Below are 13,703 nucleotides of genomic sequence, written 5' to 3'. Positions count from 1 at the left end.
ATCAGCTGCAAATGAAAAGGCAGCAATAATTAAATTAGAAAGTTGTGGTAATGTAGTACTACTGAAAATCAAAGGCTTAAATTTATGATATATCATTTCAGTTGAAAGGGTAAATCCTCATACACATTACACAATACACAGCAAGAAATCTAAATGGTGTGAAGCAGCGATGATTTCAAAACCTAAATGCGGCCGAAGCAAAAAGCCAATCAAGGGAAAAACCAAAAAATAAAATAAAATGAAATAATTGAAGGTAGGGAAACAGGAAGACAAGGCATGCGCATTTCATTTTCCTCCTCTTCAGCACTTCTAATTCACAACGATTATCGGAAATATGAGCGTTTTAGGAACACTTGCAAACACACATTGCGGCACTGCCGGAACGCTTCAATTCAATCCCCTTTTTGAGTAATTACATCACAAGGAAATCTCGTAAACACAATGACATGTTAGCAACTACACATTGCGGCATACTTCATCGTACCAATCAAATTCAATCAATCTTCAAACAGATGTGTCACCCTCTCAATCAACAACAGATTGTTTCATTGTAGATTTCATCGCAATAAAGCTTCTGTTAATGTGTTTCTCGGTATTCCTTACCAATCAAATGTTGCAAACTTGGTCTAGCTAGTCCTTTTCCGTTTAAATGCAGGATGTATGAATGTGTTTTGAGAATCCAGTTTGTCAATATTAGACATACACTCCTTCAACCTCTTCAAGACAATCGGCAAAGCAGCAACATTACGAGAGATTTTGTCTCTAAGCAAATTTATCTTCTGAAACATCTGATCCCCTAACACATCCTTATCAGAAGTAATCTGTCCTGCATTTGCATAAAATACATATGTTCATTGCTTCAATTACAACAAGATACTTTTCCTAAAAAAATCAACAGGATATACCAAACTACAACTTTTCTTATATTATCCGGGGGACAAGTATGCACTGGAAATAATAATCATATAGATCTACTTAATTCAAACTGATGTAGAAAACAAGCAAAAAAGATCTGATGCAAGAAATCTACACCAGGTTAAAAAAATAAAAAATAAAACCACTAATTTATAGGCACAACAGAATGAAACCTAGTGCTATTTTAGATGTTGGGAGTAATTTCTGAGACTTGTTTATGTAAAAGATTTGTAACTGACGTTAAACCTCTAGAAACCCCATGGGAGAAAGTCCCTAGTTGAAACAAAGAATTATTGGTTTACCTTATCCATATTTCAACCATTGTAACCTTTTTGGTGTCATTTCACCATGCACCAAGTTATCACTTACACTACTACGATACCCACCTACTTGACTATAATCTCCACCTTACCAACATACTTGACTATAAACTCCGTCTTGGCATTAAAATTAAGATGGCCGCTGCCACCATTTCAGCCGACACCATTCTTTCCTTCGATAACAATACACCCATCAACTTAACAACATACACTAATCCACTCCATTCTCCAGCAATCAACATACAACAAAAAAAAAAATGTAATCTCAGGTGCAAAGCACCAAAATTGGTCATGTTTGTGTACAATTTACCCAAAAAGATTGTAGCTCTGCCAATTGCTGAACTTCATGCTTTATCACACCGATTTCAAGAAACATATTACCTTACTGCAAAGCAGAAAACCAGTTCTCATTTTCGGGTGAGAAACCAATTTCTATTAGGAAACGAAAATCGAAAGTTAGACTTAAATTTTCCTTACTTACTAACCAGAAATAATGTCCTTCACTTTCATAACACAATACACACAAACAAAGACACCCAATTCCAATTCCGAAATTTCTAAACCCCCAAAAATGCACATATCAAGAACAAAACCCAAATTTCCAATTCCAAATCCAAACTCATTCACAGAAATGTACGAAACAACAAAGATCTAACAACCCACAGTGCTCAAAACTCAACAACCCAAAAAGCAAAGACCTTTACCTGAATTTGGATCCCCGGACGTCCCAGGCTCCGACCCATCAGCCAAAACGGGTCTCTGAGCTTCGATAATGGAAGTCAGCGCGTTCTTGAGCTGCTCCGGTACAGTGGCTCGGTACTCTTGAATCTTCACCGCCATTTCGGTAACTTGGCACTCCAGCTCGCCCAGCTCGTCGGCGTCGGATCCGGGTTCGGATCCCGCGGCCGCCATAAGTCGAATCGGGAGGGCGAGAGTGAAATCGAGGTGGGTTGTTTTGGAGGGTAATAGAGGTTTTGTGTTTTGGAGTTTGGGGGGTTTTGAAATTTGAAAATTGGGAAATGAGGGTTTTTTTTTTCTTCAGATTTCTTAAATTCGGAAACCACTTATTTATGGGGGGAGAGAGAATCTTCTGTGTGTTAGTGCTTTCGAAATCTCAGATATGCCCTTGCACTTTTTCTTCTTTTCTATTTGTTTTATCAAACTCCTTTTAATAGAGCTAAACACTCAAGCTAGTACAATTCATTACAGATTTGTCTACTCACTTATTCAAGTTCTAACTAATCTAAAATGCAAAGAACATTAAAAAAAAAAAAACATAATCACATAGATCATAATCCGATCACTGTAAGAAGAACAACAAAAAAATCCGCCTAAAAACGCAATTGTTGTACAAATATTTCGCTGCACCACAAAGAGTGTACCACGAAGTTGGATCATGCACTATGCCTATCCAGCCTCACTAAGCTTTCTCACTACTGCTTCCCACAGCCATCGAGAATAGAGATGAATACATCGATTTTGGAGTACTAGGTTCACTCTCCACCACAACTGCCGCCTTAGGTTTATTCCAGTTACGACGGGGCCTTCCTCACCTCTTCTTTCTCATCATTTGCCACTTGCACTTGCATCTCAACCAACCTTTCCTCTTTCTAGGTGAGCCCTAAATTCTCTGCTTCCGGTGTAGATGGGTCGAATTCTAGCGCAAATCTAGTACATTTTGGTTCCCACTCATATTCTTCCTCTCTATCCCTGCGCACTCCCGTAATCTGGGGAAGGTCCTCTGCCGCAATCGGTCTCGCTTCCACTGCTTTGGTCACCACCGGTCTCTTTGGGGCCAATGCTTTCATGAACTTGTTGGGTATCGTAAAAGGCAATGAGAGAGCGCACCACGTTAGTCCTTTAAAATTTCATTTTAGACACTAATAGTGATTTTGAATTAATAAAAAAATAATTATAAGTAGAAAATTTGTCAAAAATACAATGTGACTCGGTCGAGATTTAGAAACACTTAAAATAGATGTGAGAAGCAGTTAAGTGCTTTCTTGTACAAAAACGTTTTTGTCAAATTTGAAAATCACTTTTAGGTGTTTTAATTTGATTGTCGACCAAATTATACAGAAAAGACTCTCGAAAACTATCACTTTGTTGTTTGTGACTTTGAAGTCGCATGACGTACCCTCGTCAACGGTACAAGTGTTGAAGGTGGACTCTAGACTCTAGTCCGAGGTAGATGGGCTATTTTAGCTCATTTTCTAAAGAAAGATGAAGCGTAAGCCATCGATCATGTATTCTTTTGTGTTTCATGATTTCAAGATCTGTGTTTTTATGTAATTGTGTAATGTAATATGAAAATGAGTCCCTATTTTAATGGTGATGAATATTAAAGGAAAATATTCTTACAGCATAGAGAATGGTAAATATATCATATATGACCCGGTAACTGTGGTAGTAAAGAAGCTCCAGTTGGCGCAAAAGAGAAAGACCACAGCAAAATGAAAACCCCGCCAAGTCTAAACCCCTTACTATAACATATTTCCATTTGGCTTCTGAGAAACCACTGCAGCATCCAAAACAAAACTATTCATTGTCCCTTCTACATTATCTCAGAAACCAATCCAACAAACAAGTCAACTCATCGTCTCATCCTAACTTCAACTCAGCGAAGAGTACGAGGCCCTCCAGCTTCAAGAAAGAGACGTATATCGTAGATAGTTATACCTTGCAGACTCCGAATACATTACTTATCCTTAATCCAATTTCATCATTTCTTTCAACATATTCAAAGTCTCACACTCTTCTCGTTTTTTTTTCCTAATTGCTTTCAGTGTCTTTCTCTTTTGCTACCATGGAAGATTGCATACCTACATCATCACTGTCATCAAAGGTATGGGGATTAGTCTAATCTATACATGCTAGTCTAATTACTTGTTAATGTGTTTTTTTTTTTTTTTTTGAATATTAGAAATCAGAGAAGGAAAGCCGTAAGCATTTAGTTTTAGGTTATGTTTTCCTCAATTTCATAAGAAACCAAAGAGAGGGTGGATTGAAAATTGAATTTTTGTGACAAATTTTGAAGTTATTTGATGTATCATTGGAAGTTATAAGGTGGTTAGTGTATAAGAACAAAAGGGTTTTGCTTGAATTTTCAAATAATTTTAGAACCAAAAATTCACTTTAAATTGGTGTGAATCATGCAGAAGCCTAAAAAGTTCACCTCAGAAGGTCCATACCGGCTGTTATATTGTTCAAGTAAGGGTGACAAAGCAGGGGTGGAGCAGGAGTTAGAGAAAGGTGTGGAGCCGAATCTTGGGGACTATGATAAGAGAACAGCTCTTCATTTGGCATCATGTGAAGGCTGCACTGAAATTGTTGTTCTACTTCTTCAGAAAGGTGCTAATGTTAACTGCACAGACCGCTGGGGCCGCACTGTAAGTTCTTCATGTTTAGTCATATGAGTCATTCGGTTTGGCACATAATTAGTATTAAATTAATAACATTTCTTACAGAATGCTATCTAGCCAATTGTAGATGTTTTGAGCCATTTGTTGATATGAATGATCTTGCAGCCATTGTCTGATGCTCGTAGCTTCGCTCATGATGGGATTTGCAAGATATTGGAGGCTAGGGGTGGAATAGATCCGGTATTTCACTTTTGGTTTTCTTAGTTAACTACTTCACTTACACATGGTATGAAAATTAATAGATTCTATGTTGTATGATTTCTTCTCAACTTATTCGTGTATGGTTATAACAAATAGGTAGGGCTTGACTCTCAGCTTCCATGCTATGAAATTTCTTACAAAGAGGTGAACATGGACGAGGCAACACTTATTGGAGAGGTAATAAACTCTGTTATTTCAAATTCATGCTGGGAAATAATGGTTCAGAAGGTTATTTTGTGAAATATCAAACAACTGCACCTCCATTATTATTATTATTATTATTTTTGCTTTATTTATATTGCATTCACCATGTTTCATATATGTAAAACTACATAGCAGGGAGCATATGGTGAAATTTATTTAGTAAAGTGGCGTGGTACAGAAGTTGCTGCTAAAACAATTCGTCCCTCCATCGCTTCTAAACCTACTGTGAAGTGAGTTTCCTTTCTTCATCTGTTTACTGGTTTATACTCATCCTGTAACTGCCAGTGGAATTACACTACAGCAGCTCCAACAAGAAACAATAAATGATACCATGTTATAACTAGTACAAGTTTGATGTAAACTTAGAAAGCTGTAGTTTTGATGTAGTTTTACTTTGGTCTAGATTTGTAGCTAGTCTGCTATTTGCTATCTTTCTAAATTGATCGAACTATGAGAGGTTGTAATGCTAATATCTTTATTCGCTGGATTCAAGGAAGTTCAACTAACTTGCTAATTGCAGGGCTCTCTTTCTGAAGGAACTTGCTTTGTGGCAACAGTTGCGTCACCCTAACATAGTGCAATTCCTTGGGGTCATGAAGCACCCTGATCGCTTGATCTTCCTTACAGAGTTTCTTTGCAATGTAAGTATTCTTCTGCAATATTTTAATTTTTTCTTTGTAAGTTCATTCTAATTTTTCTTCCATCTATGTGTATGTATTAGGGAAGTTTGCATGATATATTGAAAAGGAAGGGAAGACTTGATCTGAAAACCGTCGTTGGTTATGCTTTAGATATTGCCAGGTACATACACGGTTGATATGTAACTGGATTCTGTTCTATTAGTTATTATCAAAGCCTGTTTGATTGCTTGATACATAAAATGAGTATTTTGACATCAGTATGACAAAGATGTCAATTCTTGCCATACAAAATTCTAAAATTTGCTAATGACCTCCAAAGTATATGCTTTGTATTCATGTCAGATTCCTCATTTGTATCCATTACTGTATCGTTTTTGTGTGAACTTTCTGTTGACCACTATCTTCTAAAATCTTGCAGAGGTATGAATTATCTCCATCAGCATAAACCGCGCCCTATAATCCATAGAGATCTTACACCAAGGTACAAGTAAAGAAAATTTTTATAAATGCATAATGACGGTCTACAAATGTAAAATATACCATTCATCCCTCCTTGGAAAGCTAATGCTTCTTCTTCTTTGTTGTGTAGAAATGTGTTACAAGATGAAGCTGGACGACTCAAGGTCACAGATTTTGGGTTAAGCAAAATCGCCCAACACAATGATGTATCTGGTTATAAAATGACTGGAAGGACAGGCTCATGTAAGATATGCCTTTTGACTGAAAATCCAGTACTGCTCTCATAATTTGGTGCTTAACTGCTCTGATATTGCTGTATTCATATTTGCTAGATCGGTATATGGCACCTGAGGTTTATCGTCGAGAATCATATGGGAAGAGTATCGATATCTTCTCATTTGCTCTATTGGTACATGAGGTGCATTTCCTTTAGCTTATGCCATGTAACCGTTTATGATCTAGTCTCTTTCAGTGTAAGGATTAAACATAATTCATAGTCATGGGTTTTGCTTATAGATGTTTCTAGGAGGACCACCAAATCTGGCAGAGGATCCTGAACAAATTGCAGACAAGAGAGCATATGAAGATTCAAGACCACCTCTCTACTCTTATTTGTTCCCGGAACCAATTCGAAAGTGAGTTTTCTTGTAACTAGTATATAAATTGTTTAACAAGCGCAAGTATATAGCTTACAGTCATATACTACAAGATCATGTCCTAGGTTTTTCTTGTAGGAAAGCCAAATAGTTGGGTTATTATGCTTTCTACTGTTGAAAAACCAATTGCTTTTGAATTTGGTTCTAAATACCATAGTGTGCATCAAAGTTCAAAGCATAATACAAGATCCTAGCTACTAAACCAAGTAAGTCTGTAAGTCGACAAGAATAGTCACAATAGAGTACTTTCTTGCATGTAGAACTAGACATATATATGCTTTGCATGATTGTGGAGTAATCCTGCTTTGCTTCTGCACAATATAGGCTTCTTAAAGAATGCTGGCACCCGAATCCAGATTGCCGACCTACATTCGAAGAGATCATTGTGGAGTTGGAGTCTATTCAAGGGTCTATTCAGGACAGCTTTCATTTCAAGAAAAGATTGGGAACCTGTAATATTAGGTGTGTCATCTCTTAAGATGGGATTATGGCAATCATATACTATCTGTTGTTGTTGTTGTTTTGTGCATAGGTATGTGTTACAATCTGTAAAACTTTTCGATAAGAATTTGTAGTCACATCTCGAACTTTGAAGTTACCTTCCCTTGCACTCAGGTTCACATCCTAGATGAACCCTTCAAGGGCATGTGTCAAATGCCAAAACCCGATTTCAATCTATTTGGGCATTATAGTGTGTACTCTATATTAGATAAATAAATAAAGGAGGAGACACTTAACAAATTGTCTGGGTGGTGTAGTTGGTTATCACGTTAGTCTCACACACTAAAGGTCCCCGGTTCGAACCCGGGCTCAGACATTGTTTTTGCATTCCCTTTTTTTATTTTTTATTTTGTTTATACTATTTCTAATGGAAACAAAAAAGTTAATTCCTCTTATGTTATGGTAGAATTAGTCTTCTCGTAACGTATAATCAGTAATCTTGCACTCAAACATTGGTTTCCAACTTATCTACTTGAAAACAAAATCAAAATTATAAACATATACATTTATGAAACGTATTCCTCTGTTTAAACAGACAAGGCAAGACTAGAGTATTCCTTGATGATAGTCTAATTCATATTTACACACTTATATCCTGTGGCTCGATTGTAATGCATCCTCTAGATGACAGAAACTGCAATAAACTTGTCATTCTGCAGACTCGTGGAAGTATAGGCGGCTGTATAATGATGTGGAGAAGATCATTCTGGTGAAGTTTCTCATCTAACTAGGATTTCGGCTGACCATTTGTCGAGTGCTGCTTCTTGGTTTGGGTCCTTCCTTTTGCAGTAAGCCGTGCTTGAATTAGTTTTTCTCTTGCAAGAGCCTCCTGTACGTTCTCTTGAACAGATTTGCAAAGGTCATCAAGGGCAAGCATTGGAAATGGCTCTTCAATGAGAACACCGACCTAAAGACATCAACCTCCATATTAGAGTCCAGGCATGAAAAGCATTGGAATGAAAAGATTAAGGCTGAAACATGCATAAGTTTATGATCAATAGTTTAAGACAAAAAATACAACCGATACTCTTCTTTTGATTTGTCTGGTACAGTATATTAAATGATTAAGGCCAGACGAAGTTTCTTATAGGCTTCTAACCTACAGGAACTTTCAAGTTAGTGAAGGTACAAGTGAGCATAATTCTGCATCATCATTTTCTGACTTCAAATTAACAGACCAAATATTAACACTTTTAATTAATCAAGTATCAAAGATCCTTTTGGCTTAACTTTTCCTTGATCAATATCCTGAGCAAGAAGAAACCAAAAAAGAAACGAGAAAAAAGAAAGAAGAAAACATTAAAGAGCAGGCAGAGAAGAGAACATACTTCCTCAATGCAGAACAATGAAGCAGCGCTAATAAAGGTAGCAGGTACCACAATCCAGTGGCAGTCATCCCAAAGTATGATAGGGAGAGTGAGATGCCAGAGGACTAGAAACCTTGAAGTCAAGCGTGTATAAGAGAGAGGAATGGGAGTACCAATGAGATTTTCACATATGCCAATTCCTTCATGGAAACAAGACATATTTGATTCCTGCGTAATGATGAGAAAATGTAAGATGATGATTGAGTTTCTCTATCCATAAAGCTTCTTTTTTTGTTTCCCGATTTCTAAAAGCTGGAGTGTTTAGGAAGAAAAAGAATACTCAGTTGCAATTCATCAAGCAACTCTTATGTCAAGTTTCATCGAACTAGAGCTCCGGGATAACTGAGAACAAAGTTTCAAGGTAAAATAGTAACTTGAGTGTCTTGTTAATTGAGGAGGTGATTACCAACATATTTCTCCTTGATTCCTCCAACTTTAGCATTCGGATGTTCTGGGAGATGAACTCAATAATGCAGCCAGGTCCATGTTTTGAGCTTAAAACAACTAGCAGGTCATCTAGTTCAAGCAAATTTTGGAGGTCACGTCCCATATTTGAGCCATAAATGACATGACACTGCAATTAAAAAGTCAATACATCAACAAATCACTCCAACATGATCAAACAACAGTTCTGAAGACTGAAAAGGAATTCTTCTTGGAAATGTAAAGAAACAAAACCAAAAAAGGTAAGTTCTACCAAAGATGCAATGGCTTCCAAAAGTCCAAAACATTTCACAAGTGCAGTAGCAATGAATTGGAAGAACCAACACCTCATGTTGGTGCATCAGGTCCCAATGCAAATTTCTAGATGTACCTGGCAGTACTAATCTTCCTCAACATCTAAACCTCGAAAACATAAGCCATAAAATTACTTTCCTCAACACTTTCTTCAGCCATACAGCTATAGTTACCATATAATTAGGACACAAACTTCAGCAATGGCTAATGCTTTCTAATTCTTCAAAGATCGATTTTGATAACGTTGCATCTCTTTCTCAATAATCTAAACCTTACAAGTAGTGTAATATTAGCAAATACGAAAGGGTTCAAATAGACAACATCAAAAATCTAGATTCACACACCTTGAGTGCAACCGGGAAGGCCACAACATACTGCAAAAGTGCCTTCTTTAGCTCTGCATCACCAGGATTCTCAACTCCGGAAATGATCTGCCTGGCAAAATCATTAGCCCCGGCAATCACTTTAGTCCAAGCCTTCCTCCCTTCTTCAAACCTCGAATAAGAAGCCTCTGTCCTGAACACCAACAACAGCGCCAATGCCGGCGCTGTGAGCTGGTACGGCAGAGTTGAGGACCTCAAGATGGGGAAAAATTCCGGAAGCCACTCCAATGCAACTGCTGTATTGTAGCTGGCAATCACCACCGCCACCAAGGTGAAAGCAATCACCGGAGGGATTAAAGACAAAATCACCCTCGAGGAAAGGCTGGTGAGGAAGTGGCGGAGGTGGCGGTAGGAGCTTCTGTGGTGAACCCATTTCTCATGGTCATAGAGTGTTCTGTCCTGTCTAAAGCCACGCTCTTTGATTTCGTCGGCCCAGTCCGGTATGACCTGGAGGATTGAGATTAGGGGTTGGAATGGAGAAGAAGAAGATGAGGATGGAGTTGGGTTTGGATACTGTGAGCAGTGGAGTTTGAATGAGAGGGTTCTGGGATGCAGGGGAAGGCGTGGATGTAATCCTGAGAAAGTCTTGGGGATAGAGTTGGAAGAGAAGAGGATGTTGGAGGTGGGTTTGATGCAGTTTGTGGGTTGCGTCAGCATTTGTGGGAGTTGGGGTTTGGAGGGAGAGGGAAGAAGAAGAAGAAGAAGAAGAAGAAGAAGCAGCAAAGGGCATGTTAGGGTTTCACAGAGTGGGTGAGAGTGTTAGTTGAGAGGGAAGGAGGGAGTAGATGAATAAGTTAGTTATATGGCAGTAATATGTGGAGGAGGTTTTTACACATGTTCCAATTTTAGTTGGGATACTAAAGAAATAATGGGAACCCCGGGCTCATGGGAACCGTTGATCTGAGTTTGAGTCACAGAATATTCCTTCATAGGGTGGGTCCCACCAGGGCTGACTCAGTCAGTGAATCAGAGTACCCGCCAAAAACAAGCAAATATAGCTGCATTGAGCAGCAAAACTGAACAAGCTGATCCAACAAATCGAGAGTGAGATATAAGATTTTCAGGCTTTTTTCCTTGCAATTCCTGTTTTCACATCCGAAAACCCTTTCAAATAGTTCAGATAGCACATGTAAAGTAATGAACATCATCATATCGACAGACTTGGATTTTATTTCAGGCAGTAAGGAGTATATATTGTGTACAGAAATGAAACAAGAAAATATCTTTCTGCAAAAGGTACACAAGGTGCAAGATCACTACTGCATACACGATGAAAGAACAGTGAAAAGTCTCGAAACCATGATGTTCCTATACAAGGTTAACTGCCTATCTAACTAAGGACGTTCCTTTGCGCTGTTAGGGCCCAGCTCCTTCACTTGGCTTTCTGGAGGTTGAGTCTTTGATCCAAAGATGAAGTCTTTAACGGAGCTTTCTGCAGACTGTATTGCCTTCTTAATCTGCCATCACAAATTTGTGCCATTAGTCCTCAGAACAGTTATTATGAAATCAACAGTGGATCTGGACAAGCTTATACAAATTTGCTTAGACTAAGGATCTAAATAGCTAGTTGATTGTAATTAGGATATATAATGAATCTGGACATAGATGACTTAGGGAGGATTATTTAGGTGGTTTAACAGATATCAACTACAAATCAATGGCAATCTAGCAGGTAGGTACTATTCGCCCCCTCTACAAATGACTTCACCGATACCAAGACAAAGTAAAGCTTGTATACCTATCAAAAGACCTGAAAGCTTACTGCCAATACACAGGCATTATCAAAGCAGCACATCTTTCTGTTATTTTATTCTCCCTAACTTTAAACCTTTGATGATCTCCTCGCAATCTTGGTCTTCCTTTAACCCAATCATACTAACTGAGTGGTGCCTTTTCTCAGCACTAAACCTATTTCTAGCTCTGCACATTTTTCGTATTCATTTCAGCTATAGACAGTTCTTTTAGTTTCATGAACAACTCAGTCTCAATTGCTTGAGATTGATATTCTGCATTTTCTCAATTACTTAATATTCCGCTATACAAGGTAGAAGTCCAACAGCACTCCTCAATCATAATTTGTATAAGATTTCATCTATCGTGAATCCTCATGAACCTAATAGTCGATTTTCTGGTCATGAATAACATCTGTTTTTTTTTTTTTTTTCTGCTTAATCAAATACCAAAACATATCTCAAAATCGGTTTCAACAGTGCTTACATAAAACCAGCAGTGTAAGCACAATGCAATACAATCAAAACATATTTGCTACACAATAGTGACTATACAAGCAGCATATCACTGCTTCATTATCAACATTCATCAACACATCAGTCAGCAACATCAAGAAGAAAAATCTCAAACACAAACTAATACCCAATTAGTTCAATTACATACCCAACAATCAAAGAACCAAAATTGTGATCTAAAAAAGCAAACTTGCCTAACCAGAGAGTGGAAAATTGTCCCAAAAAAAAAACCACAAATTTTAGAGAACAAACAAGCAAGCTGAGGAACTAAATATTTGGAATGCAAACAAACTGTAAGCCCAAGATCACTGCTTTAAGTACTTTCTCATTTTCTTTCTGCCATTTCTCAACAAGATCCAATCGTAATTTTAGATGAAGAAATTAGGGGGGTGAAAAGAGAACATACAGGGTCAAGAACATTGGGCTCAGAGCCATAATCAGCGGTTAAGAGAAAATAGGAAGCAGTGATAGTAGCCACTATAGTAGTCCTCCTCACCAGCTTATCCACTTGTGGGTTCATCGAGATTCTTCTCCTTTTTGGCTTCTCTACGATTCAGAATTGGGTAACTTGTGAAATAGAGTGTGCTCTTCAATTTTGCAAAGGGGAAGAAAGAGAGTGTAGTAGAAGGCTTTGGAAGGAACTGGGTTTTATATTTTCTTTCGTTTCCAGTCCTTTTAGAATTGATATATCACACATTTGCCATCTATACTTTTTCCATCCTGTTCGTATGTTTTTTTTTTTTTTTGGCAATATAGTTAATTTTGATATCGATTCTCATATCAGTTAAGCATAAGAGCTGAACAAATTTTCGATGTCAGTCTTCAGAATCCTGCCCGATTAATTTGTTTCTATCCGAAGCGGTTTAGGATTTTTGTTTTTTTTTTTTACAGTAATATCCACACAATCATTAAGTAATTAAGAATTTTGTAGTTCCTCATCATTAGATTTAATATTAAAAGGATTGAAATTAAAATTTATTTTTAAATGTTTTCATGTCAACTCTTGAAATTAAATACAATAGTAGGTGACTACAAAATCTATGGTTACCTAGTGATCTCATATTAGAAGTGGCAATGAGCATGTTAATTCAATCATTGTATTTGTTTTTTATTTGACTTTTCATTATAGTCATAAAGTTTTTCTGTAGTAGATGCATATATCGGTATATCATGTAAACTAGTTTGAAACAACTTTACTCTATTTTAAGTTTTTAACTTAAACAACCACTGCAAGTGGCCTAGCGGTTCTTACATAGTTGAGTGTGCTCCCCAACCTAGCTTCGAACCCCGAAGCTGTCAAAGTGACCAGACACTATACTGCAATGCACAGTTGAAGCATTTCACATGAGCCGAAGAGGTTTATTTTGGGCCTAGGAAGCCTTTGGGTTCCTCTTGACAAAGTCAAAAAAAAAAAAAAAGTTTTTGACTTAAACCAAACCCAATTTTTCACCCAATCTTACAACTCTGGTGGCTTTTCAAGTACTCTTTCAAACTCAAGCTACCAATTAATTGTCATAAAAAAAACAAAGAAAAAAAAAGGGACCAATTAACACAGTTTTGAGCAGGACTCAATTGGGCCAATTTTTCTTTTGGTAAAGACATTTTGAAATTTGAAGTATTGTTATAAAGTAGGAAGAAGATGGAGAGAGA

At 37.4% G+C, this 13,703-nt stretch overlaps 4 protein-coding genes and 1 non-coding gene across 5 annotated transcripts; 2 read left to right on the top strand and 3 right to left on the bottom strand.

Moving 5' to 3' along the window:
• Positions 1–254: 254 nt before the first annotated feature.
• LOC112181692 lies at positions 255–2,288 on the bottom strand. The gene is made up of 2 exons (XM_024320083.2): positions 1,940–2,288; positions 255–826 (listed from the first exon to the last, which is right to left on the bottom strand). Exons 1-2 carry the CDS (start codon positions 2,145–2,147, stop codon positions 627–629), a joined length of 408 nt encoding a protein of 135 aa, XP_024175851.1. The 5' UTR covers positions 2,148–2,288; the 3' UTR covers positions 255–626.
• A 1,753-nt stretch (positions 2,289–4,041) lies between these two features.
• LOC112182851 (integrin-linked protein kinase 1) lies at positions 4,042–7,296 on the top strand. Its single transcript, XM_040507131.1, has 11 exons — positions 4,042–4,080; positions 4,394–4,624; positions 4,763–4,837; positions 4,955–5,035; positions 5,599–5,703; positions 5,784–5,863; positions 6,122–6,184; positions 6,293–6,405; positions 6,495–6,580; positions 6,679–6,797; positions 7,143–7,296. The coding sequence occupies exons 1-11, from the start codon at positions 4,042–4,044 to the stop codon at positions 7,294–7,296; spliced, it is 1,146 nt and encodes a 381-aa protein (XP_040363065.1).
• Positions 7,297–7,561: 265 nt separating this feature from the next.
• Positions 7,562–7,635, top strand: TRNAV-CAC. Its single transcript has one exon. It is a non-coding gene; the product is annotated as a tRNA-Val (tRNA).
• Positions 7,636–7,783: 148 nt separating this feature from the next.
• Positions 7,784–10,611, bottom strand: LOC112181553 (UPF0187 protein At3g61320, chloroplastic). Its single transcript, XM_024319928.2, has 4 exons — positions 9,769–10,611; positions 9,093–9,260; positions 8,648–8,854; positions 7,784–8,226 (listed from the first exon to the last, which is right to left on the bottom strand). Exons 1-4 carry the CDS (start codon positions 10,462–10,464, stop codon positions 8,047–8,049), a joined length of 1,251 nt encoding a protein of 416 aa, XP_024175696.1. The 5' UTR covers positions 10,465–10,611; the 3' UTR covers positions 7,784–8,046.
• A 340-nt stretch (positions 10,612–10,951) lies between these two features.
• LOC112181554 lies at positions 10,952–12,677 on the bottom strand. Its single transcript, XM_024319929.2, has 2 exons — positions 12,460–12,677; positions 10,952–11,264 (listed from the first exon to the last, which is right to left on the bottom strand). Exons 1-2 carry the CDS (start codon positions 12,571–12,573, stop codon positions 11,142–11,144), a joined length of 237 nt encoding a protein of 78 aa, XP_024175697.1. The 5' UTR covers positions 12,574–12,677; the 3' UTR covers positions 10,952–11,141.
• Between the last annotated feature and the right edge of the window lie 1,026 nt (positions 12,678–13,703).

The sequence above is a fragment of the Rosa chinensis genome, chromosome 1 (genome assembly GCF_002994745.2).
Source record: "Rosa chinensis cultivar Old Blush chromosome 1, RchiOBHm-V2, whole genome shotgun sequence".
NCBI lineage: Eukaryota > Viridiplantae > Streptophyta > Magnoliopsida > Rosales > Rosaceae > Rosa > Rosa chinensis.
Note: the sequence above shows the minus strand (reverse complement) of the source record. Positions and strands in the feature narration are given on the sequence as shown.